This window comes from Ranitomeya imitator, chromosome 2 (assembly GCF_032444005.1).
Source record: "Ranitomeya imitator isolate aRanImi1 chromosome 2, aRanImi1.pri, whole genome shotgun sequence".
Lineage (NCBI taxonomy): Eukaryota > Metazoa > Chordata > Amphibia > Anura > Dendrobatidae > Ranitomeya > Ranitomeya imitator.
In genome coordinates, this window is record NC_091283.1 from 525,569,617 (window position 1) to 525,593,183 (window position 23,567).

The following is a 23,567-nucleotide window of genomic DNA, read 5'->3' on the forward strand; positions in this document are numbered from 1 at the left end:
TATCCCATCCCTACTATAAAACCTGTAGCAAATAGAGAAGTGGGCCCAATTCTCCAAAAACCCAAACTCCTCATTCGTGCACAAATTCCTCAGCCACTTATTTACCTGCCTAATTTCTTGTTGCCTCTTTGTTGTGGTGCATGTCACAGGAATCATATCACTTCATACAAAGAGGTTGTGGAGCTGAGGTGAGGAGACCCTCAGTTGGTCTGAGCATAGTGGTCTCTACTCTGACGTGTGAATCCAGGCCTAAAGGCTTATTCAGACGTCCGTATAAATCGGTGCAAGGACAGACCGCAATGCACGGACTGGCTGTGGCTCTCCTGACCCAGCCTCATAGAAATGACGCTCGGGTAGGGGATTTGTGCCCAGTCCGTACATTAGTGGTCCAATCTCAGACTGATGTGCACGGATGTCTGAATAAGCCTTTAGGCTGGCAGCATTAATGCTTGATATCATATTTAAAGACCATTTATGTACCCCACAGCTTTGTCATTGATTCCAATATGCATTTTAATTCTAATTAAGAAGGAAAGACTGATTTAAAATATTTGATGAAAAATCAAATTTTTACCTCTGTACAGTTAGCCCATAGAGGAATAATTACCTTCAGTCAGATGTAAGATGTAGACCTTTTTAGCTTCAATCCTTAAACGAACAGTAGCTAGTTAATGTAGCTACCAATTTTAACCCTTTAATGAGCAGACGTTGTTTACATTGGTATGATCTCCTTTGCTTTAGTGCCTTGGGCATTTTTTGCTTTTGCATGATAAAATGTATCCTGGCTAATTTTGCTGTCTGTTTATGTTGCTTAATTTCTTGTGGGGTTGCTTCTAACATAGAGTGCTTGTCTAATCGGGGGCATTTGGTGCACTTTAAACGAATGACATAAATTATTTCTTTTGCTTGGAATAATGAGGAGCTGACTGATATGATTGACGTTATATGATCATAATTGAGACAGTTTGGGCAAAGGTCTGGGTGTGCATAGGTGTCCTTGCTTATGATAGGTGTAGATTGTACACAGTGAGTAGTGGGTGTGGACACTGTCACACAGCTCTAGTCAGCCAGCTGGCTCTTCTGGTTACACAGCATTGAGCAAAGCCTTGGGAGGATGAGAACCATTCGCTGCTCCTACACCCCTCTGGTGAGTGACACAATACAGCATGACCAAGCACTACAAATACCAGCATGTACTATAATAGCCTGCTATGATGATGTAGCTAGAGGCATGACTAGGAATTAATGTGCCTCTCACTCTCTATTATGTAGTTGCCTTGCAGTCACCATGTCAACAAGGGGATATGAATGAATCTGGGGTATTGAACGCCGTCTATAAGATCTGTACACTGCAATATGGCTGCAACAAGCAGAGCACATGGCAAATATAGTCATAGCCCAGAGCTTCACGAGAGATGGGGGTACAACCTGGACATACGGCTTGTTCGTACATGTATGCTATATCTATGGACCAGCGCCTGCTGTAAACCTCATCCTGCAGCCCCATGTGCCACAGATTAAGCCTATGGGGAAAATATTAATAATTATTGATAGTACTACATGTGTTCAGTAATTGAATTATAGAGATGTAAGGCCACGTGCACATGTCCAGTATTTGGTGAGTTTTTTTACCTCAGTATTTGTCAGCCAAAGCCAGGAGAGGAACAATCAGAGGGAAAGTATAATAGAAACATGTCACCACACTTCTGTATTTATCACCCACTCCTGGTTTTGACTTACAAATACTGAGGTAAAAAACTCACCAAATACTCAGCATGTGCAGGTAGCCTTAGGCCATGTTCACACCATCCTTTTTTTCATGCGGAATCGCCGCGATTTTCCCGCTGCGGGTCCGCAGCTGTTTTCCATGCAGGGTACATTACAATGTACCCTATGGAAAACAGGAACTGCTGTGCCCACATTGCGGAAAATCGCGAAAAAAGCCGCACTGAATAGCCGCGGTAAAAAAGAAGTACCATGTCACTTCTTTTTGCGGAACTGCAGCGGTTCTGCACCCATAGACCTCCATTGTGAGGTCGAACCCGCAGTAAAACCCGCAGATGAAAAAAATATCTGCGGGTTTTCTGCGGTTTGTGGTGCAGAACCGCTGCAGTGTGGCTGCCCCCCGTGTCCCAATCCCACCCCCCCGTGCCCTCATCTCCCCCCCTTATACTTACCCGGCCTCCCGGTGTCCGTCCGGCCGTCTTGTCCCTGGGCGCCGCCATCTTGCAAAATGGCGGGCGCATGCGCAGTGCGCCCGCCGAATCTGCCGGCCGGCAGATTCGTTACAAAGTGCATTTTGATCACTGAGATATAACCTATCTCAGTGATCAAAATAAAAAAAATAGTAAATGACCCCCCCCCCCTTTGTCACCCCCATAGGTAGGGACAATAAAAAAATTAAGATTTTTTTTTTTTTTCCACTAGGGGTAGGGTTAGGGTTAGGGTATTTTCAGCCATTTTAACCCTAAAAAACTTCCTAGAAAACACACAGACTCTGCATAGAAAACTGCATTAAAAAGCATCAAAAAACGCATCAAAAAACGCACCAAAAAAAGGACCTGCGTTTTCTGCCAAGAGCTGCGGTTTTTAGTCCTGAAAAAAAAGGAGGGAAATCAGGAACGTGTGAACATAGCCTTACATTTCCAACCGTTTAACCAATAACATTATTCATCTGCTGTATTCTGGTTGCTAAGAGTTATCACCAAAACATGGGACCCTCAACAAGTGCCAAAATGGGGGTCCTGAATCCCCTATGAGAATGGAGCATTGGTCCATTCTCCATTCATTTAATTTCACCAGTTTACCCCAGTTAGAGGGATTTGTGAAAGAAAAGAAACAGTGAATATAATTGTATTACTCGTGTTTATGTCAAGGAGGGAGAACTGTATTCTCACATTTTATTTTTCATTCAGTGGTGTACGATATCACTGTAGTAATACAGGGTAGAAGAAAATTATTGTAGGCATGGTGGCTCATGAGCCGTGAAGGTATAGCTCTGAGATCTCTGATGCATAATCTGTAACAGGACTGCCAACTATTACATGTCATCCTATAGTATTAGTGCCTTCCTATGGGACAGAAGTACACTTGGGCACCCCCAGGTACCACTACAACTCTTATGCAGCTATTGCTAGGTTTCTGCCTGTCCATTACAGGCAGGAAATGGTTAATGCTGAGAAATATTTGACCATTCCTGTGAATGCCTAATTTTAGGTAGCATTTTTTGTCAATGAACCCCTCAGGTACACACCTGGCATAGACATATCTGTTTGGTGCCTCCGCAATCGCGTTAACATCATTATAATTATGATTTAAAAAGGAAAGCTTCTGTATTATTTATTTTTTGCACTGTTACTAATACAAATCTTTATAGAGAGACCAACACTGATATTACCTGAAATCACTGATGGAATCATTCACTTTTCCATCTGGCCCAGACCAACATTACAATTTCTCCAGCCAGGACTCTGCTGCAGAGATTACAACAAAGACACATCTGACTTTTCACATTTCAGGCCATGCCCCCATCTATCCCCAACCTGCACAAACTCCTTATCCTGCTAATACCCCAATACTAAACCACTGCTGCTGTATGTGTCCCTATTACTGCACCTACTGTGTGCCCTCTAGATGGTAAAACAGACCTCTAGAATATATTAATGCAATGCAAGTACTGTAGAAAACTGTGCCCACATTCTGCCTCCCAGAAAGTAATAATGACCTGTGTGTGCCCATTTGACAGTCATAGTAAGCTGAGTTCTTTATAACAATAAGTGCCCACTTAACATATAATATTGTACCAAGTCCCCCCATACAGCTCCTCTCGACACAGTATGATGCTCCCCTTTACACAGTATACTGACCCATTAGTAGCCCCCAAACTAATGGCTTCAACACTGTATGATGGCCTCCCCACTGGACAAAGACCTCACATTAACTCCCACAATCTTTGATGACTCCCTCATTGTAATCCCCACACTGGGGCCCCCTAAATAGCCACCATATAGTATAATCCACTCCCCATATGCCTCCTCCATATAGCATAATGCACTCCCCATATGCCTCCTTCATAGAGTATAATGCACTCCCCATAGGCATCCATATAGTATAATGCACTCCTCATAGGCCTCTATGTAGTATGATGCACTCCCCATATGGCTCTATATAGTATAATGTACTCCCTAAAGGCCTCTTTACATTATAATGCACTCCCCAGATTAAAAAGAAATAGAATACTCTCCTCTCCTCCCCCCACTGATCCGAGCGACCAGCTCATCTCAGCACAGTGGGCGCAATGTTCTGACGTCATTGCTCTGCCACAGAGTGTAACTGTATGGGCGTACAGTGCATGCTGATACATACAGTAGCAGATAACCTGGTGAGCTGCTCAGAGCGCGGGGCCAGAGACGACAATCTAAATTCCCTATCAGTATGTCTTTGGAGTGTGAGAGGAAACCTGAGCACCTGGAGGAAATCCACGAAAACATGGGGAGAACATACAAACGCCTTGCATATGTTGTCCTTGGTGGGATTTGAACCCAGGACCCCAGCGCTGCAAGGTACTGAGCCATGATTTGTATTTAGTAGGATATTATGGTGTAATTGTTTTAATTTGTAAGAAAGTGAAAAGTTCTGAACTCACCAAGAGCACTGTGCAGGTGTGGTCTTATAAAGTATCCCACACTGCATTTGCATTATGGTTTCACAATGATGGCATGGTAACATGTGTTCTGCTGCTATATCTGTTGAAGAACCAGACAGTGTTAAATTCCTTTGAAGCTCTCCCACAAGAGAAATTGAGTATTGCACAATGGCATTCAAATCAATAGGTTCCCCTGCAACCTATAATGCATGCTAGGTCCTCCAAGAAGCAGGGTGTTGTGATTTGTAGTCAATTACAACTTTGATTGAAAGATGAAGGTTGTGATCTAGCAATTCCTTGTTCTAACTAATAATTCTTTTCTTTCTTTATTTTTTTTTTTTTTTATATAGCGCTAACATATTACGCAGCGCTTTACAGTTTGCACACATTATCATCGCTGTCCCCGATGGGGCTCACAATCTTAATTCCCTATCAGTATGTCTTTGGAATGTGGGAGGAAACCGGAGTGCCCGGAGGAAACCCACGCAAACACGGAGAGAACATACAAACTCTTTGCAGATGTTGTCCAAGGTGGGATTAGAACCCAGGACTCCAGCGCTGCAAGGCTGCTGTGCTATCCACTGCGCCACCGTGCTGTCTGTGGTGGATAATATCAAAATGAGTCCTCTAATGCTTTTAGTTTGGAATTTTATAGCTTAATTCATCTAATTTACATCAGCATGGAAAAAAGTAAGCAACAATCGAGCAAATTTTACATGTAGCAGTAGTAATATCTCGTTGCTTCCTAGTGTTTTTTTAACCAGTCACAATGTGCTCGGCCATAAGGCCCTCTAAGTTGGCTGCCAGATGCATAGTGGATGGGAGATATGTACACAGAGTTAGATCTGTACGGTTGGCCATATCTTCACCCCTGGGTGTGGATCACTTTGTAAAATCTGGTTGTAATCTGTTACATGCATCTGTGTATGAAGGTATGAGCTCCTGGATTGTGTGGCTTTGTTAAAGGCTTAAGAAACTGGACTCTTTAACTAAGCGGGTGATACCACACTATTGTATGGACTGAAAACTAAGCGGGTGATACCACACTATTGTATGGACTGTTTACTTTTTGTTTCACTTTGAGCAGGACAATGGCTGTACTGAGTTTTCCTGTGATTTAGTTTATGAGGATAGAAATAAACCAGACTTTTAAATAGAAATGGTTCCTGTGGAACCTCATATTGATCCCAAGTGAGTAGCATTGTTACAGCCCACATATACATTAGACTAAAGTCGGCCAAGCCTGTCAATATTGGTATGATTGGACAACAGTCTAATGGCAGGTTTATATTGCGTTAGGGCAGTCCGTTCAACGCATGCGTTAAACGGACTGCGTTAACGCAAGTGTCGCTAAAGATCGTGTTATGCGATCGCGCTAGCGTAGATGCTCCATCTGCGCTAGCGGTGACGGACCCCGAAATGCTGCAGACCGCGTCCAAGGATCAGTCACAGAATGACGGCACATCGCTAACGCATGCCGATTATGACATGCGTTAGCGATGCGCTACATAATTGCAGTCAATGGGTGCGCTAACGCATTCGTTACATAGCGTTAGTGCTGCTATGTAACGGATGCCGTCAGCGCATTGCCATTAACGCAATGTGAATCCGGCCTAAGGCCTTATTCACACGTCCGTTTTTTATGTCTGTATGCGGTCTGTTTCTTAAGGACCGCAAATACAGACATACACACACCCATTGCATTCAGTGGTGGAGCGCACATGTCAAGTTTTCATACGGACCGTGTGTCCGTGTGAAAAACCTGCAGACATGTCAGTTTTTTTTTCTTGTAAAACGGACAAAATACGTGCCACACATGTGCACACTGATAACTCATGGATTACATTCGTGTGTCATCAGCGTGACATGTACTGGCACCTGGGAACAAGTTGTACATTTCACACTGTTTCCAAGTGTCGGCAGCTGAGGGGCAGCTTTCATCATTGCCTTCTGATCCCACTAAGATCAGCGCGAGTGGGAGTCGTATTCAGCTGCCGATATAGTTCAATATAGTGAAGTATAGTTCATAGTTGGGCGCAGGGCTGCCACTAGGAATTTCAGGGCCCCATACTGGCAAAATTTTCAGGGCCCCTTAAGACTCCGCCCAGGCTCCACCCCAGCCCCGCCTCCACCCCTCGAACTGTCAACAGCCCCACCGCTGTCTCTTGCCAAAACTCCACTTCTCACAAATCACACATTAACAGTTCCCATTACCAGATCAAACACATAGCCAGCAGCTTTTGTTTTGGCCAAAAGGTTTTTTTAAATTTGAGACGACAACAAGGTAGACTCTTTTGGCCGAGCCCTACTCTACTCTAATCTATTAAACATTTGTTAAAATATGCAATACAATTTAGGTGTATTTTTATTTATTTTTCAATTGACCAATAATACCACATACAAGGGACAAATACCACAACACCATGACCAGACACCATATTATCACCACATAGTGACCTATAATACTATCTACAAGGAACAAATACCGCCACACCATGTGCAGACCACATATTACCACCACAGTGACTGAACAATATCACATACAAGGGACAAATACCACCGCAGCATGTCCAGACCACATATTACCATCACATGGTGACCAACTACATACAAGGAACAAATACCAACACAACATGAACAGACCACATATTACCACCACACAGTGACCGAATAATAGCACATACAAGGAACAAATACCGCTACACCATGGCCGGACAACATATTACCACCACATTGTGACTGAATAGTACAATACTGATCATTAATAAAAAAAAAAATACTATCACCATAAGTGCCATTATACACAGGAGATCTGTACTTAGTATGCAGTGTGTGTACAGGTAATACAGTGGTCGCCGATGCCATTATACACAGGAGCTCTTCATATAGTGTCAGTGTACATGTAATACAGCGATCACTAGTGACATTATACACAGGAGCTCTGTATATAGTGTATAGTGTACATGTAATACAGCGATCACTAGTGACATTATACACAGGAGCTCTGTATATAGTGTATAGTGTACAGATAATATAGTGATCACTAGTGACATTATACACAGGAGCTCTGTATATAGGGTACAGTGTACATGTAATACAGCAATCACTAGTGACATTATACAAAGGAGCTCTGTATATAGTGTATAGTGTACAGATAGTATAGTGATCACCAGTGACATTATACACAGGAGCACTGTATACAGTATACAGTGTATGGTGTCAGTGTACAGGTAACATACTCACCAGTGACGTCTCTAGCTAAAGTCCTTCATCTTTGCGTTTCTTTTTAATCCAGCGCAGACCGCTATCACTTCTTTCTGCCAGGACTCGTCTCATCTGCATAAAATAACACAGTTATCTAGAGCACCGCTTCCAGAGCACATTCCCCATTTTTTCCCTTTCTTCTACACTACACATCTGACTACAGACGTTCACCCACCATTAATATATAATTGGTTATTATGCAACCCACCATTCCAAATATAAATTATAATCCGCCACTGTGCCCCCACTATCTGTATATAGCCACTTTCCTCATTTAATATATAAATTAATTAGCACCTGTATTCTTCCAATTTATTACCAGTTACTTTATCCTCAACGAACCCACTATGTACCTCCCGCTCTAACCCTTACCCCAATTCATTATAGTTACATGCCCCTTCTGCCTCAATTCATTGCCACGTCTTCTCTCTCTCCCACCCTCTATTCATTATCAATTGATCTTCCCCACCCTCAAAATTCATTATTTGCTCTCCCCACCTTCAATACATCATTTGCTCTTCCCACCCCCAAGTTCAATTCAATTGCTGTCCACGTCCCTCACACTCACTTCATGTGCAGTCCCCATCACCCCCACTTCATCATTTAGTCCCCTATCATCATTTAGTCCCCTATCCCCCCGTCACTTCATCTGCAGTCCCCCTTACTTCATCATTTGCAGCCCCCTATCATTTCATCATGTGCAGAACCCCCTCAAACACACTTCATCATCTGCAGTCCCTATCACTCCCACATCATTACCTATCCCCAACCCCCCCCCACATCATTTGCAATTCCCATCACCCCCACATCATTTGCAGTCCCCATCTCCCACATCATCATTTGCAGTCCCCATCACCCCCACATCATCATTTGCAGTCCCCCCACATCATTTGCAGTTGCCATCACCCCCACATCATCATTTGCAGTCCCCATCACCCCCACATCATCATTTGCAGTCCCCCAACATCATTTGCAGTCCCCATCACCCCCACATCATCATTTGCAGTCTCCATCACCCCCACATCATTTGCAGTCCCCATCACCCCCACATCATTTGCAGTCCCCATCACCCCCACATCATCATTTGCAGTCCCCCAACATCATTTGCAGTCCCCATCACCCCCACATCATCATTTGCAGTCCCCCAACATCATTTGCAGTCCCCATCACCCCCACATCATCATTTGCAGTCCCCCAACATCATTTGCAGTCCCCATCACCCCCACATCATCATTTGCAGTCTCCATCACCCCACATAATTTGCAGTCTCCATCACCCCCACATCATTTGCAGTTCCCATCACCCCCACATCATTTGCAGTCCCCATCACCCCCACATCATTTGCAGTCCCCCTCACCCCCACATCATCATTTGCAGTCCCCCAACATCATTTGCAGTCCCCATCACCCCCACATCATCATTTGCAGTCTCCATCACCCCCACATCATCATTTGCAGTCCCCCAACATCATTTGCAGTCCCCATCACCCCCACATCATCATTTGCAGTCCCCCAACATCATTTGCAGTCCCCATCACCCCCACATCATCATTTGCAGTCTCCATCACCCCACATAATTTGCAGTCTCCATCACCCCCACATCATTTGCAGTTCCCATCACCCCCACATCATTTGCAGTCCCCATCACCCCCACATCATTTGCAGTCCCCCTCACCCCCACATCATCATTTGCAGTCCCCCAACATCATTTGCAGTCCCCATCACCCCCACATCATCATTTGCAGTCTCCATCACCCCCACATCATTTGCAGTCCCCATCACCCCCACATCATTTGCAGTCCCCATCACCCCCACATCATCATTTGCAGTCCCCCAACATCATTTGCAGTCCCCATCACCCCCACATCATCATTTGCAGTCTCCATCACCCCCACATCATTTGCAGTCTCCATCACCCCCACATCATTTGCAGTTCCCATCACCCCCACATCATTTGCAGTTCCCATCACCCCCACATCATTTGCAGTCCCCATCACCCCACATCATCATTTGCAGTCCCCCAACATCATTTGCAGTCCCCATCCCCCACACATCATCATTTGCAGTCCCCATAACCCCCACATCATTTGCAGTCCCCATCACCCCCACATCATTTGCAGTCCCCCAACATCATTTGCAGTCCCCATCACCCCCACATCATTTGCAGTCCCCATCACCCCCACATCATCATTTGCAGTCCCCATCATCCCCACATCATTTGCAGTTCCCATCACCCCCACATCATCATTTGCAGTCCCCCCACATCATTTGCAGTCCCCATCACCCCCACATCATCATTTGCAGTCCCCTATCCCCCCTTCACTTCATCTGCAGTCCCCCTTACTTCATTTGCAGCCCCAATCATTTCATGTGTAGTACCCCCTCAAATACACTTTATCATTTGCAGCCCCCTATTATTTCATCATGTACAGTACTCCCTAAAACACACCCCATCATCTGCAGTCTCACTCCCCCCCACCTCACCTCACCTATTAAAAAAACAAAAATGTTTTTTATACTTACCTCAGTCGTTCCCGGGCTGGCTAGTGTTTCCAGCAGTGAAGCAGCAGCTAGAATGTATGTGCTGCTGAGGGGACCTGACAGGAGCCCATACATTCTAGCACATTCACTACTGAGACGGCTAGAATGTATGGGCTGTAGTCAGGACCTGCAGGGAGCCCATACATTCTAGCTACAGCCGAGCAGGAGCTGTGCAGCCGACTAGGTGAGACGGCCGTGCACAGCTCCAAAAAGGCTCCCAGGCCCCAGCGCCGCAGTGCACAGTATTTTACTGCATGATGGGGACCGATCAGTAGAAGCACAACAGTGGGGCCCCGGATCTGCGGGCCCCTCTGTGTACTGCTGCTGACCGGGCCCCATACAGCAGTAATGGCTGTAATGCCCTGATGGCGGCCCTGGTTGGGCGTACTTCATAGTTGGGATCCTGTCCTGATAAGACACCTCTCTTGGACTAAAAAGTCTACAATTTATGGGGCAGGAAGGAACCAGCTAATTAAAATCACCAGAGGCTGAAGGGAGTAGGAGTGCACATGACACAGGAGTTTGCTACAAACAGAAAAACTGACCAGCACATCCAAACTGGTGTGATCTGGTGCCAGCTAACAACAATTGTAAGAAAAAACAAAGCTGCACTCTGGAATGTTAAGAATAGTACATATGGAATTTTGGAAAATAGGAACTGCTATATTGATATAGGATAATTTACAGTACATAAAAAGATACTTAGCACATAAATTGGCCAATGTGTATGCGTCGAGCTGCCTCTGTCAAGGCGTACCTTATAGTAGGGTCCTTGCTCTGATAAGACACTTCTCTTGGACAGACATATCAGGTATTTTTTTGCAGCACGGAGAAACTGCGTGCCACACACGTGGACACTGATTACTCACGGATTACATCCGTGTGTCATGATCGTGATGCATACCGGCGCCAGGAACAAACGGAACAATTTGCACTGTTCCCAGGTGTCATCAGCTTTCATCATTGTCTCCTGGTTGCGCTGATCTCAGTGCGATCAGGAGACAATGATAGGAGTTGTATTCAGCTGCCGACACCTGGGAAAAGCAGTACAGTTCGCGCTGACCCAAAGCGTCATCTGCTGAAGGCAGTTCTCATCATTGTCGCTTGGTCTCCCTGTGATCAGTGCGACTGTCATGATCCCAATGGCTGGGGATCACAAAAGGACAAGCACACAAAAAACAGAACAAGCTCTAGGGTGATGGAAACTGAGCTGACCGCGATCCTGAACCTAATTCACAACACTAGCAGTAGCCGGGGAACGTGCCTACGATGATTCTAGACGTCTCGCACCAGCCGAAGGACTAGCTTCCCCTATTAGAAGAAACAAAGACCTCTCTTGCCTCCAGAGAAACACCCCACAGAAATAGCAGCCCCCCACATGTAATGACGGTGAAATGAGAGGAAAGCACATACGTAGTAATGAAAACAGATTCAGCAAAATGAGGCCCGCTAAAACTAGATAGCAGAGGATACAAAAGTGAACTGCGCGGTCAGCGAAAAACCCTACAAAAAACCATCCTGAAATTACCTGAACTCATGTGCCAACTCATGGAACATGAGGAGTAATATCAGCCCACTAGAGCAACCAGCAACAAGGAATCACATAACTGCAAGCTGGACTAAAACAAAAATAAAGCAAAACGTGGAACAGGAAAATCAAAAACTTAGCTTGTCCTGATGATTACAGAAGCGGAAAGCAGAGGTAACAAGACACACTGATTACATTGATCGCCGGCGAGGAAATGACAAGAAAGCCAGGTTAAATAGGAAACTCCCATATCCTGATAGAACAGGTGGACACCAGAGACCGCAGAGAACACAAGTCACCCAGTACCATCTGTAACCACCAGAGGGAGCCCAAAAACAGAATCCACAACAGTACCCCCCCCTTGAGGAGGGGTCACCGAACCCTCACGAAAACCACCAGGGCGACCAGGATGAGCCCTATGAAATGCACGGACCAAATCAGCAGCATGAACATCAGAGGCAACCACCCAAGAATTATCCTCCTGACCATAACCATTCCACTTGACCAAATACTGAAGTTTCCGTCTGGAAACACGAGAATCCAAGATCTTCTCAACAACATACTCCAATTCTCCCTCCACCAGCACTGGAGCAGGAGGCTCAAGCGAAGGAACAACAGGTACCTCATACTTCCGCAACAACGACCGATGGAACACATTATGAATAGCAAACGATGCCGGGAGATCCAAACGAAACGACACAGGGTTAAGAATTTCCAAGATCCTATAGGGACCGATAAACCGAGGCTTGAACTTAGGAGAAGAGACCTTCATAGGAACAAAACGAGAAGACAACCACACCAAGTCCCCAACACGAAGTCGAGGACCCACGCGGCGACGGCGATTAGCAAACTGCTGAGCCCTCTCCTGGGACAACTTCAAATTGTCCACCACATGACTCCAAATCTGATGCAACCTATCCACCACCATGTCCACTCCAGGACAATCAGAAGGCTCCACCTGACCAGAGGAAAAACGAGGATGAAACCCCGAATTACAAAAGAAAGGAGAAACCAAGGTAGCAGAACTAGCCCGATTATTAAGGGCAAATTCGGCAAGCGGCAAAAAGGTAACCCAGTCATCTTGATCAGCAGAAACAAAACACCTTAAATAAGTTTCCAAGGTCTGATTAGTTCGTTCCGTCTGGCCATTCGTCTGAGGATGGAATGCAGACGAAAAGGACAAATCAATGCCCATCTTAGAACAGAACGTCCGCCAAAATCTAGACACAAACTGGGATCCCCTGTCAGAAACAATGTTCTCCGGAATCCCATGCAAACGAACCACGTTCTGAAAAAACAGAGGGACCAACTCAGAGGAGGAAGGTAACTTAGGCAAGGGGACCAGATGAACCATCTTAGAAAAGCGGTCACACACAACCCAGATGACGGACATTTTTTGAGAGACAGGGAGATCCGAAATAAAGTCCATGGAAATGTGCGTCCAAGGCCTCTTCGGGATAGGCAAAGGTGACAACAATCCACTGGCCCGAGAACAGCAAGGCTTAGCCCGAGCGCAAACTTCACAAGACTGCACAAAAGAACGCACATCCCTCGACAAGGAAGGCCACCAAAAAGACCTGGCCACCAAGTCTCTAGTACCAAATATTCCAGGATGACCTGCCAACGCAGAAGAATGGACCTCGGAGATGACTCTACTGGTCCAATTATCCGGAACAAACAGTCTTTCAGGCGGACAACGATCAGGTTTATCCGCCTGAAACTCCTGCAAAGCACGTCGCAAGTCTGGGAAGACAGCCGACAAAATCACCCCATCCCTAAGGATACCAGTGGGCTCAGAATTTCCAGGGGAATCAGGCACAAAACTCCTAGAAAGAGCATCCGCCTTCACATTCTTTGAACCTGGCAGATATGAAACCACAAAATCGAAACGGGAGAAAAACAGTGACCAACGAGCCTGTCTAGGATTCAGACGCTTGGCAGACTCAAGGTAAATCAGATTTTTGTGATCAGTCAAGACCACCACACGATGTCTAGCACCCTCAAGCCAATGACGCCACTCCTCAAATGCCCACTTCATGGCCAAAAGCTCCCGATTACCAACATCATAATTCCGCTCAGTGGGCGAAAACTTTCTAGAAAAGAACGCACATGGCTTCATCACCGAGCAATCGGAGCTTCTCTGTGACAAAACCGCCCCCGCTCCAATCTCAGAAGCATCAACCTCAACCTGAAAAGGAAGCGAAACATCTGGCTGACGCAACACAGGAGCAGAAGAAAACCGGCGCTTAAGTTCCTGAAAGGCCTTCACAGCCGCAGGAGACCAATCAGCAACCTCAGCACCCTTCTTAGTCAGATCCGTCAAAGGCTTAACAACACTAGAAAAATTAGTTATGAAACGACGATAAAAATTAGCAAAGCCCAAGAACTTCTGTAGACTCTTAAGAGATGTAGGCTGCGTCCAGTCACAAATAGCTTGAACCTTGACGGGATCCATCTCAATAGTAGAAGGGGAAAAAATATACCCCAAAAAAGAAATCTTTTGGACTCCAAAGAGACACTTTGAACCTTTCACAAACAAAGAATTGGCCCGCAGGACCTGAAACACCTTCCTGACCTGCTGAACATGGGACTCCCAGTCATCAGAAAAAACCAAAACATCATCCAAATACACAATCATAAATTTATCCAGATATTCACGGAAAATATCGTGCATAAAGGACTGGAAGACAGAAGGAGCATTAGAAAGTCCAAAAGGCATCACCAAATACTCAAAATGGCCCTCAGGCGTATTAAATGCGGTTTTCCACTCATCACCCTGCTTAATCCGCACAAGATTATACGCACCCCGAAGATCAATCTTAGTGAACCATTTAGCCCCCTTAATGCGAGCGAACAAATCAGTCAACAATGGCAAAGGATACTGATATTTGACCGTAATCTTATTCAAAAGACGGTAATCTATACAAGGCCTCAAGGAACCATCTTTTTTGGCCACGAAAAAAAAACCTGCTCCCAAAGGAGATGAAGATGGACGGATATGTCCCTTTTCCAAGGACTCCTTAACATAATACCGCATAGCAGTATGCTCTGGCACTGACAGATTGAACAAACGACCTTTAGGAAAAACAGAATCCACAACATGCGACCAGGCAACAATGATTGGAGTTGTATTCAGCAACAGCTGTGTAATTCCTGTAATATAAAGAATTAAATTTAAAAAATGGAATGAGAGCTGCCTTCAGCCACCGGCGCCTGGGCAAAAACTGTACGGCTTTTCCCAGGCGATGGTAAGTGTCACATGGACCCACGGATGGCACATGGATATGAAACATCGATACACGGACCACCGATAGCAAAGGGATATCACATACGTACATACAGACAGAACACAAACCACGTATCTCACCAGTACAGGAATCCCCAGGATGTGTGAAGGAGGCCTAATGTTGTATGGGGGCTTCCTGACTCTCTCCTGATAGATAATGATGACTGAGGGGGGCGTGGCTTGCTGGGGATCAGGAGTAGACCTGTGTTGCAGGAGCTCCTGAAAAATCCCTTATAATAAGCGACATATTATAAGCTTTTGGGAAGAAATTACCCCAGGCCCTATTTAAAGCGACTAGGATTAAGGCACAAGATGGAAAAAACGTCTTTTATTGCGACAAAATCAACACCGTGGCAGAGAAGCTTCGGCTGCGGCCGTACCACAGGCCTGCATACTCAAAAGAACACAGGACTACGCTCTTCAATACTGCCAGGTTCTAGCCCAGGTCAGGCTCCAGGAGGACTACTGCACAAGCATCAGTCCACAGCGGCTCCCGCACAGAAAGCTAGGAGACCATCTAAGCTCCTTGCACGGACCGGAGCTTCCTCCGTGAGTAGGCCTAAAGCCGCGGTCTTGCCTAAGCCAGCAAGACCGGGAGGAATGAGAGAGGGCAAAACCCCGCCCATGGCGCCACCCATATCACACGGCAGCCCCGCCTCAAAAAAGACTTATCCCCTTCCGGCTGCAAGAAACACCGCAGTAAGCTTGTGCCACGAGCGACCGCCACTCTGCGGTTCCCTGGGCCCGCCTCCCGGCCCTTTCGGGTCGGCGCGACCTCAGGGACTAAACCCGGAGCCACAGCGCTACGTACGCCGGCGAGAAGGAGAGGGAACAAGGCCCCGCCCATGGCTCCGCCCACATCTTATGACAGCCCCGCTCCCGGAGAAAGAACCCCGGAGTCGGCTGCAGCGAAAACACCGTGTAAGCTCAAATCGCATGCGGTTTCAGTGCTGGGATGTCCAGGACCCTCCGCTCTATCCTCACAAGCCGACACGTCCGCTGGGAAATCAATCAGAGCCGCGACCCTGCATAGACGAGACCCCGCCCACAAATCCACCCACAGCTTACAGCAATACTATTACTGGGGAGGCAAAGAAGCAGGCTGCCAGCCGTGCATTAAGATACGATGCCCCAGAATTTATGCCCCAATCCAGACCTCTGATGACAGAGGGGCTTAAAGTTAAAGCTCCAAGAATAAAGCCAGCCAAGCCGGATGGTGCACCACAATTAAATTGCCACCCACAAAATCCACAACTACAGAGCCCCAATGACTGTTCTAACCGGGGGGGGGGGGAGATTTCCATCAGAGTCATCATGCCCCTTCCCCAGCACAGAGAGCGTGACAGTTACAGAAAGACCCCCCCCACGGAATTAGTTATAGATAATCTGTTGAAAGCTTTCTGCGACAAATTTAACAAAGAAATGGATAGTCAATCCCTAATAATAGATAAACTTATGCTCTCTTTTAATCCGTCAAGCACTGGATCATCTGGTACCGACACAGCATCTGAGTCATACATAAAGGATGTGTTGACATCCATTGCAGAAAGCCTAGAATCCTCCTCTTCTTCATCTTCCTCAAGGTCTTCCCTCTGTGATGACTCTACACCAACACAAGATTCATACGCACTCTCTGTAATATCTTCAGACAGCAGTATGGAGGACTTTTCCCCTGGGAAATATGATCTTCTCCACTCGGATCTTTCACCAACCCCTCCTATGTCCTCAGATCTGCTAGAAAGTCTGCAAAGAGACAGACTCACTCAAATGTAACTTGGCAACTCTCGAGGATCATAGGCGTAGAAGCAACGTGAAAATCAGGGGAGTTACGGAATCTGTTAAACCCCCCATTTGAAATGCAACATTCACAAAATGATCTCTAAATTCTTTCCTGACATCAGCGAACCAAATATCATAGAAAGAGTCTACCGAAATAAAAGACCCTCGTCTCTCCAACTGGATGTGCCAAGAGACATTATTGTCTCCTTTTTCCCGGCCTGGATCAGGTATAAGCTATTCGACCTCTCCTCCGAAAAAGACTTCCTGCTCTCCCCATATGGCCATCTAACATTCTTCAAAGATTTGTCTAAAGACACTTTGAAAAAGCGACAAGATTTTTCATCTGTCACACAGGCGCTCCGGAGGTCCCATTTTGCTTATTCATGGTCCCCTTCTTCTACTCTTTTGGTAAAACTCTTGTCCGGGATTTTACATATTGCAACACCGGAGGAGGGTGTGACATTTCTGCATTGACATGGACTGAATCCTTCTGAAGCCTCCAGTGGTCCTACTTGGCTTGTAGTCCTGTCCTATACATAGTAACATATATCCCTATTACGCCTATAAGTTACAAATATATTTTTTCCCAATAATTAGCTTTGATTATGAGCCAGACTTTTTTGCTGCCCACATAGTCACAGGGTCACCCAAGGGTGCTCCCGGAGATAACAAGCTACCATTTATCGTACATCAAGCATAAAGTTCGTGACAGGCCTTCATATTCTACTACTTACTGGTTATCTAGTATAGATTTTGTTGTTTATTTAGTGAATCTGCATAAAGCATCACTTATGGTGTTTTTTTTTTATAGCCTACTGCGTTATTTTATTTTAAGCCACTAGGTTTTATGCTAATCTACTATATGATCGCCTGTCTCCCCTATTGCTATAGGGGTTTTCTTTCCCCACCTCCATATCCTACCCTTCCCCTCCGTCCCTTCCCAATTTATCCTTCTCAGTTGAAAATTAAAATCCTAATAAAAACATTTGAAAAAGATAATGATGATTGAGAAAACAGTTTGCGCCACTGAATTAAATGGCCAATCCTGTTGTTCTCCCCGGAGATGAGCGGCAACCAGAGCACACAAGCACTCTACCGCTCTGTGTAGAGAGGAATTGGGGGTGATAGCTGTCAGCTCTCTAATGTGTTTTGTGGCCTTTATACTTTGAGACAGAAAAAAAAACAATAGTATTATTAGATATTGACATTCACAATATAGTTCTGAGCATAGTGACTGCAACAATCCTTGGGTCAGTAGGAGCAGTCATTATTTTTATTTTTGTGCTCTATTAAAATATGTAATATAGTATGTCCAGAGGCAACTCTAGATCTGTCAATATTCAATTCATGTCTATGAGGCCATGTGCTATTCCAAAAATATAAATACAAGTGGCTTTTGGTATGGTCTAGTACTACGGCGACATTCTCTACCACCAATATTTCTTCATTCTTTTCCTCATTCATTGAAAATCTACATTGTGTATATTTTATTGTTTGGAATGTTAATAGACTGTTTGCATTGTTTTATACTGACTGTTTGATTTTGGTATTAAATTAATTTTGCCAAAAGAGTATCTCCTTTGAAAACAAATGTATCAACCATTTAAATTCCAGTGGCCCGGCAGTCCTTCTCTTCCCCAAGATAATTTGTTGGGGGGGGAAAGTCAGGAGGCCCAAAAAAGATCAGATTGCCAGCTGGTCCCATGGAAATCTTGAGGGTCTTGTTGACTTTTTTCTAATGCTTATGGGGACCAGTGTTACTCTATGGGGCACTCCAGATCAGCGTATTTTGTCTCTGCTGTATTCAGAATACGTGTGTAATTTTAATGCATATTGTATGCAACATGCGACTTGTCTGCATCTTTGCTATTTTATTTATAGCAAAATTAAAGCTCTAAAATAGTTGCAAATAAGTTGCACAAATGTTTTTGTCTCCCAACTTTTGTTGTGATATGAAATTTAAGCTACTTGGAAAACCCCATTAAAAGGGATTGTCCGGGAACAAAAAAAAGTTATTTGAGTCTATTCCAAATAGAAATTAATTGAACATACTAATATACTTTAATTATATTGAAACCTGATATCTCAAATTCAGTCGCCCTCTTGTGGTCCCAGTAGCTCTATTTCAGTTTTAGTTCCAGCACAGTCAGATAGACACCCCCTTCTCTGTGTCAGTTAAATGGCTAAACAAGCATCCTTCTCAATGATGGTTGATGCATAAATGGAGAAGGGGGCTGGTGAGAGGATTACAATTGTCTTTAGACGCTAGAGGTAGTCTATGAAAGTGGAAAAGATTAAAAAAAAGGTTGGAAAACATTGCAAAGAAAATGCAATGTCCTGTTGTAAGCAAAGGTATTGTAAGAATGCCCTTTTTTTTAAAGTTTTTAAGTTGTATATTCAGAGGTGGTGCACTCCTAAAGAGTAAATGTTTGGACCAGCATCATGGTTACCTCTCTGGTCCAAACTGTGCCCTTTCCCAGGCTGCTTGCAGAGGCAGATTTGCCTTTGTTTGATGGGAAAAGCGCATAGGTACTGAGGCATCCTAGATTTAGTGATCTGTCCAGCTTCACAGCGGTGAGAGCGGGTTGTAAAGTATAGAGCCTGCTTGTGCTGTGCACTCTTTATCTAGGTGGCTGGTAACAAAGGCAATGAGCTGTACATTATAGAATTATAAATCCCTCCATTCTTCAGAACTGAAAGGATATTCTAATTAAGGTTTAAATTGCAAGGTTGCTTGTTTGTACAATCACTTTGAAATTTTATCCAATTAATCACATGAGGCAACACCTTTTAAAGGGGATCTGTCACTAGGTCAAAAGTAGCCAGTTCTTTCTCTTACTTTATTCTGCTGCTCCCCTCAGTATTTTTCCGCTGGACCCCGTTTTATTTAGTGCTTGTTTTTATGTTTTTTAGGGGGTGTGGCTCACAATTATAAGACCACATTGTGACTCGGGGAAATAACAGTTTAAGGGTATGTGCACACATTGCGGATTCCATTGCGGATTTTTCTGCAGAATCCGCAGGTAAAATTACCTGCGTTTTACCTGCGGATTCCCTGCGGGTTTTCTGCGGATTTCGCATGCGTTTTTACACCTGTGGATTCCTATAATGGAATAGGTATAAAAGGCTGCGGAATCCGCACAAAGAATTGACATCCCGCAGAAAATAAACCACTGCGTTTCTGCACGGAATTTTCCACAGCACGTGCACAGTGGATTTGGTTTTCGATGGTACGAGTTTACATGGTACTGTACACCGCGTGGAAAGCTGCTGCGGATCCGCAGGGCCAAATCCACTACGTGTGCACATACCCTAATCGGAGCCTGTGCATTTGTACAGAGTGAGCTGTCAATCAAATGGAGCACCCCGCTAGGGCCTAAGGGATACTTGGTACCGGGTCCAGTCGTTAAAGGGGTGATCACGGTGGCAGTGACCCGGTCCGTGGCCCTGGGCATCCAAATTAAAGGGAAGGTATTTAAAGGTTTTTTTTAGAAATAAGAATGTTCGTGACGCCACCTGTGGTATTCGGTCAGGGATGAGCGACGCTGCTTAAAGGGGCCCACTGGGGTGATGTTATGGCAGCTGGGATTGTATGGCTTCCCACAGGTGAAGCTGGGTCCCCAGGGCTCCCGGTGTAGTAGATGAAGATGGTGTAGTAAGAAACAGAGGACACAAGGTTACAGTCTCTCTACCTCTTTACTGGTGTAAGGCAGCCACAGTCCAGGGTACCAGATCACAGGTACTGGTATGGTCTGGCCGGCTTGGAAGCAACTCAGGAATCCCCCTAACCAGGTGGAGTTGGAAGCCTTCCTTCTAGCACTGTGTTGTTGTAGTCCTTTGCTGCCTTAAGGTACCGTCACACTTAGCGACGCTGCAGCGATACCGACAACGATCCGGATCGCTGCAGCGTCGCTGTTTGGTCGCTGGAGAGCTGTCACACAGACCGCTCTCCAGCGACCAACAATGCCGGTAACCAGGGTAAACATCGGGTAACTAAGCGCAGGGCCGCACTTAGTAACCCGATGTTTACCCTGGTTACCATCCTAAAAGTAAAAAAAAACAAACACTACATACTTACCTACAGCCGTCTGTCCTCCAGCGCTGTGCTCTGCACTCCTCCTGTACTGTCTGTGTGAGCACAGCGGCCGGAAAGCAGAGCGGTGACGTCACCGCTCTGCTTTCCGGCTGACCGACGCTCACAGCCAGTACAGGAGGAGTGCAGAGCACAGCGCTGGAGGACAGACGGCTGTAGGTAAGTATGTAGTGTTTTTTTTTTTTTTTACTTTTAGGATGGTAACCAGGGTAAACATCGGGTAACTAAGCGCAGGGCCGCGCTTAGTTACCCGATGTTTACCCTGGTTACCAGTGAAGACATCGCTGAATCGGTGTCACACACGCCGATTCAGCGATGTCTACGGGGAGTCCAGCGACCAAATAAAGTTCTGGACTTTCTTCCCCGACCAGCGACAGCACAGCAGGGGCCTGATCGCTGCTGCCTGTCACACTGGACGATATCGCTAGCCAGGATGCTGCAACGTCACGGATCGCTAGTGATATCGTCTAGTGTGACGGTACCTTTAGGCTTCACACAAGGTCTTCACGTTCTCTCTGTCCCCCTTGTTGGTAGGACACTACCCACAAGGCAGGTAACTCGAGCCTTTTTACAGGGCCTCTCAGGATGATTCCGGGCTCTATCTATTACTGTGCCATCGGCTATTAATGGTGGACAGGTGACCTGCAATCTCCTGTCCGTCGGTTTCTTCCGTGGGGCATAGAGTTACCCTCACAACCTCGGTCTTCTGGCTACCGGAATTCTGCGCTTCAGCGTGGAGGAAGCTCAGTCGCAGCTTCTCTCCAGCTCTTTACTTCTCCTGTGCTCTCTTTACTCTGTTTCTCTCTCCTCTCCTCGTCTGCACGGCAGCAGCTTTCCTCTCTGACTCTCTCTGTGTGCTTCCTCTCTCCTAACTCTCCTCTCACAATCTGCCTAACTCCTCTCCCAGGCCAGAATATATAGGGAAGTTCCCCTGAATCCGGGACTCGAGCTCCCCCTTCTGGCCTGGAGTCAGAACAGCGTTGTATGTGCTGGTTACCTGTTAAAGGGATCCTTTCTTGCTTACAAGCATGGCATCACCCTCCCCGAGAGGAAGGCAATACCACTCTAATAACGAGTTACCTGGGGTGTTACAATTTCAGCCATCGCTCCCAGTGCCCGATGACTAAATGCCAGGAGCTCCCAAGAGAATAGAGCGCTGGCAAAAATTAAGAGAGAAAATTGAAGTCCGTCTCAACAGGACTGGATTTTTCTTTTCTTTTTATTTTTCAAAATAAATTTTAGTATATACAAAAGAAAAATGTACATGGTCGCCAAGACCCAATCGATGCATTTTGACTGCACTAGGCAGTCTTACTCATGAGTCAAAAAAATACAAAATATTTATTGCTTGGAAATTCAGAGACATGTTGTCAGACGTTTATAGAATAAAAGAACAATTTACATTTTACTCTAAAATATACCTATAAAGAGAAAAATCAGACAAACTGAGCATTTTGCAGTGGTCTCTTAATTTTTGCCAGAGCTGCATACCGTATGTTCATTTTCTCCTGGTAGTCAAACTTTCAGTAAGGAACTATGGCAGCATTTTAACATTATTTACCTGCAGAATTGTTCTATATCTGTAGGTAAATATCATTTCTACTCATATCAGGTTCCCTTTTATAACAATGTTATAGCTACTCTTCTCTGCAGCAGTGTTTTATTATTTATTTCTATAGCACCATTAATTCCATGGTGCTGTACATGAGAAGGGGTTACATCAAAATACATATATCACTAACAGCAAACAAAACTAACAATGACAGACTGGTACAGAAGGAAGAGGACCCTGCCCTTGCAGGCTTACATTCTACAGGATTATGGGGAAGGAGACAGTACGTTGAGGGTTGCAGTAGCTCCAATGGTGTTGAGGTGGCCTTTACAATCTGTAAGCTTTCTTGAAGAGGTGGGTTTTCAAGTTTCTTTTGAAGGATCCAAAAGTAGTGGATAACCGGATGTGTTGGGGCACTGAATTCCAGAGGATGGGTGATATTCGGGAGAAGTCTTGGAGGCGATTGAGAGAGGAGCGAATAAGCGTGGAGGAAAGGAGGAGGTCTTGGGAGGACCGGAGATTACGTGAGGGAAGATATTGAGAGATTAGTGTGGAAATATACGGAGGAGAAAAGTTATGGATGGCTTTGTAGGTCAGTGTTAGTAATTTAAACTGGATACGCTGGGAAATTGGGAGCCAGTGAAGGGATTTGCAAAGAGGTGACGCAGGAGTGTAGCAAGGAGAGAGATTATTAGTCAGGCAGCAGAGTTAAGGATGGACTGGAGGGGTGCGAGAATGTTAGAAGGTAGGCCACAGAGGAGTATGTCGGAGTAGTCAAGGCGGGAGATGATTAGGGCATGCACGAGCATTTTGGTAGAGTGTGGGTTGAGGAAAGGACGAATTCTGGAGATATTTTTGAGCTGGAGGCGACAGGAGGTGG

General features: G+C 45.4%; 1 protein-coding gene across 1 annotated transcript in view; it reads left to right on the forward strand.

The window, feature by feature from the left end:
* The first annotated feature begins 1,021 nt into the window (after positions 1 to 1,021).
* Positions 1,022 to 23,567, forward strand: part of LOC138664838 (TLD domain-containing protein 2-like) — a 52,578-nt gene continuing 30,032 nt past the window's right edge. Inside the window, exon 1 of the mRNA XM_069751828.1 lies at positions 1,022 to 1,147. Coding sequence (XP_069607929.1) covers positions 1,115 to 1,147 — 33 coding nt within the window. The 5' untranslated portion in view covers positions 1,022 to 1,114. The remainder of the gene's footprint in view (positions 1,148 to 23,567) is intronic.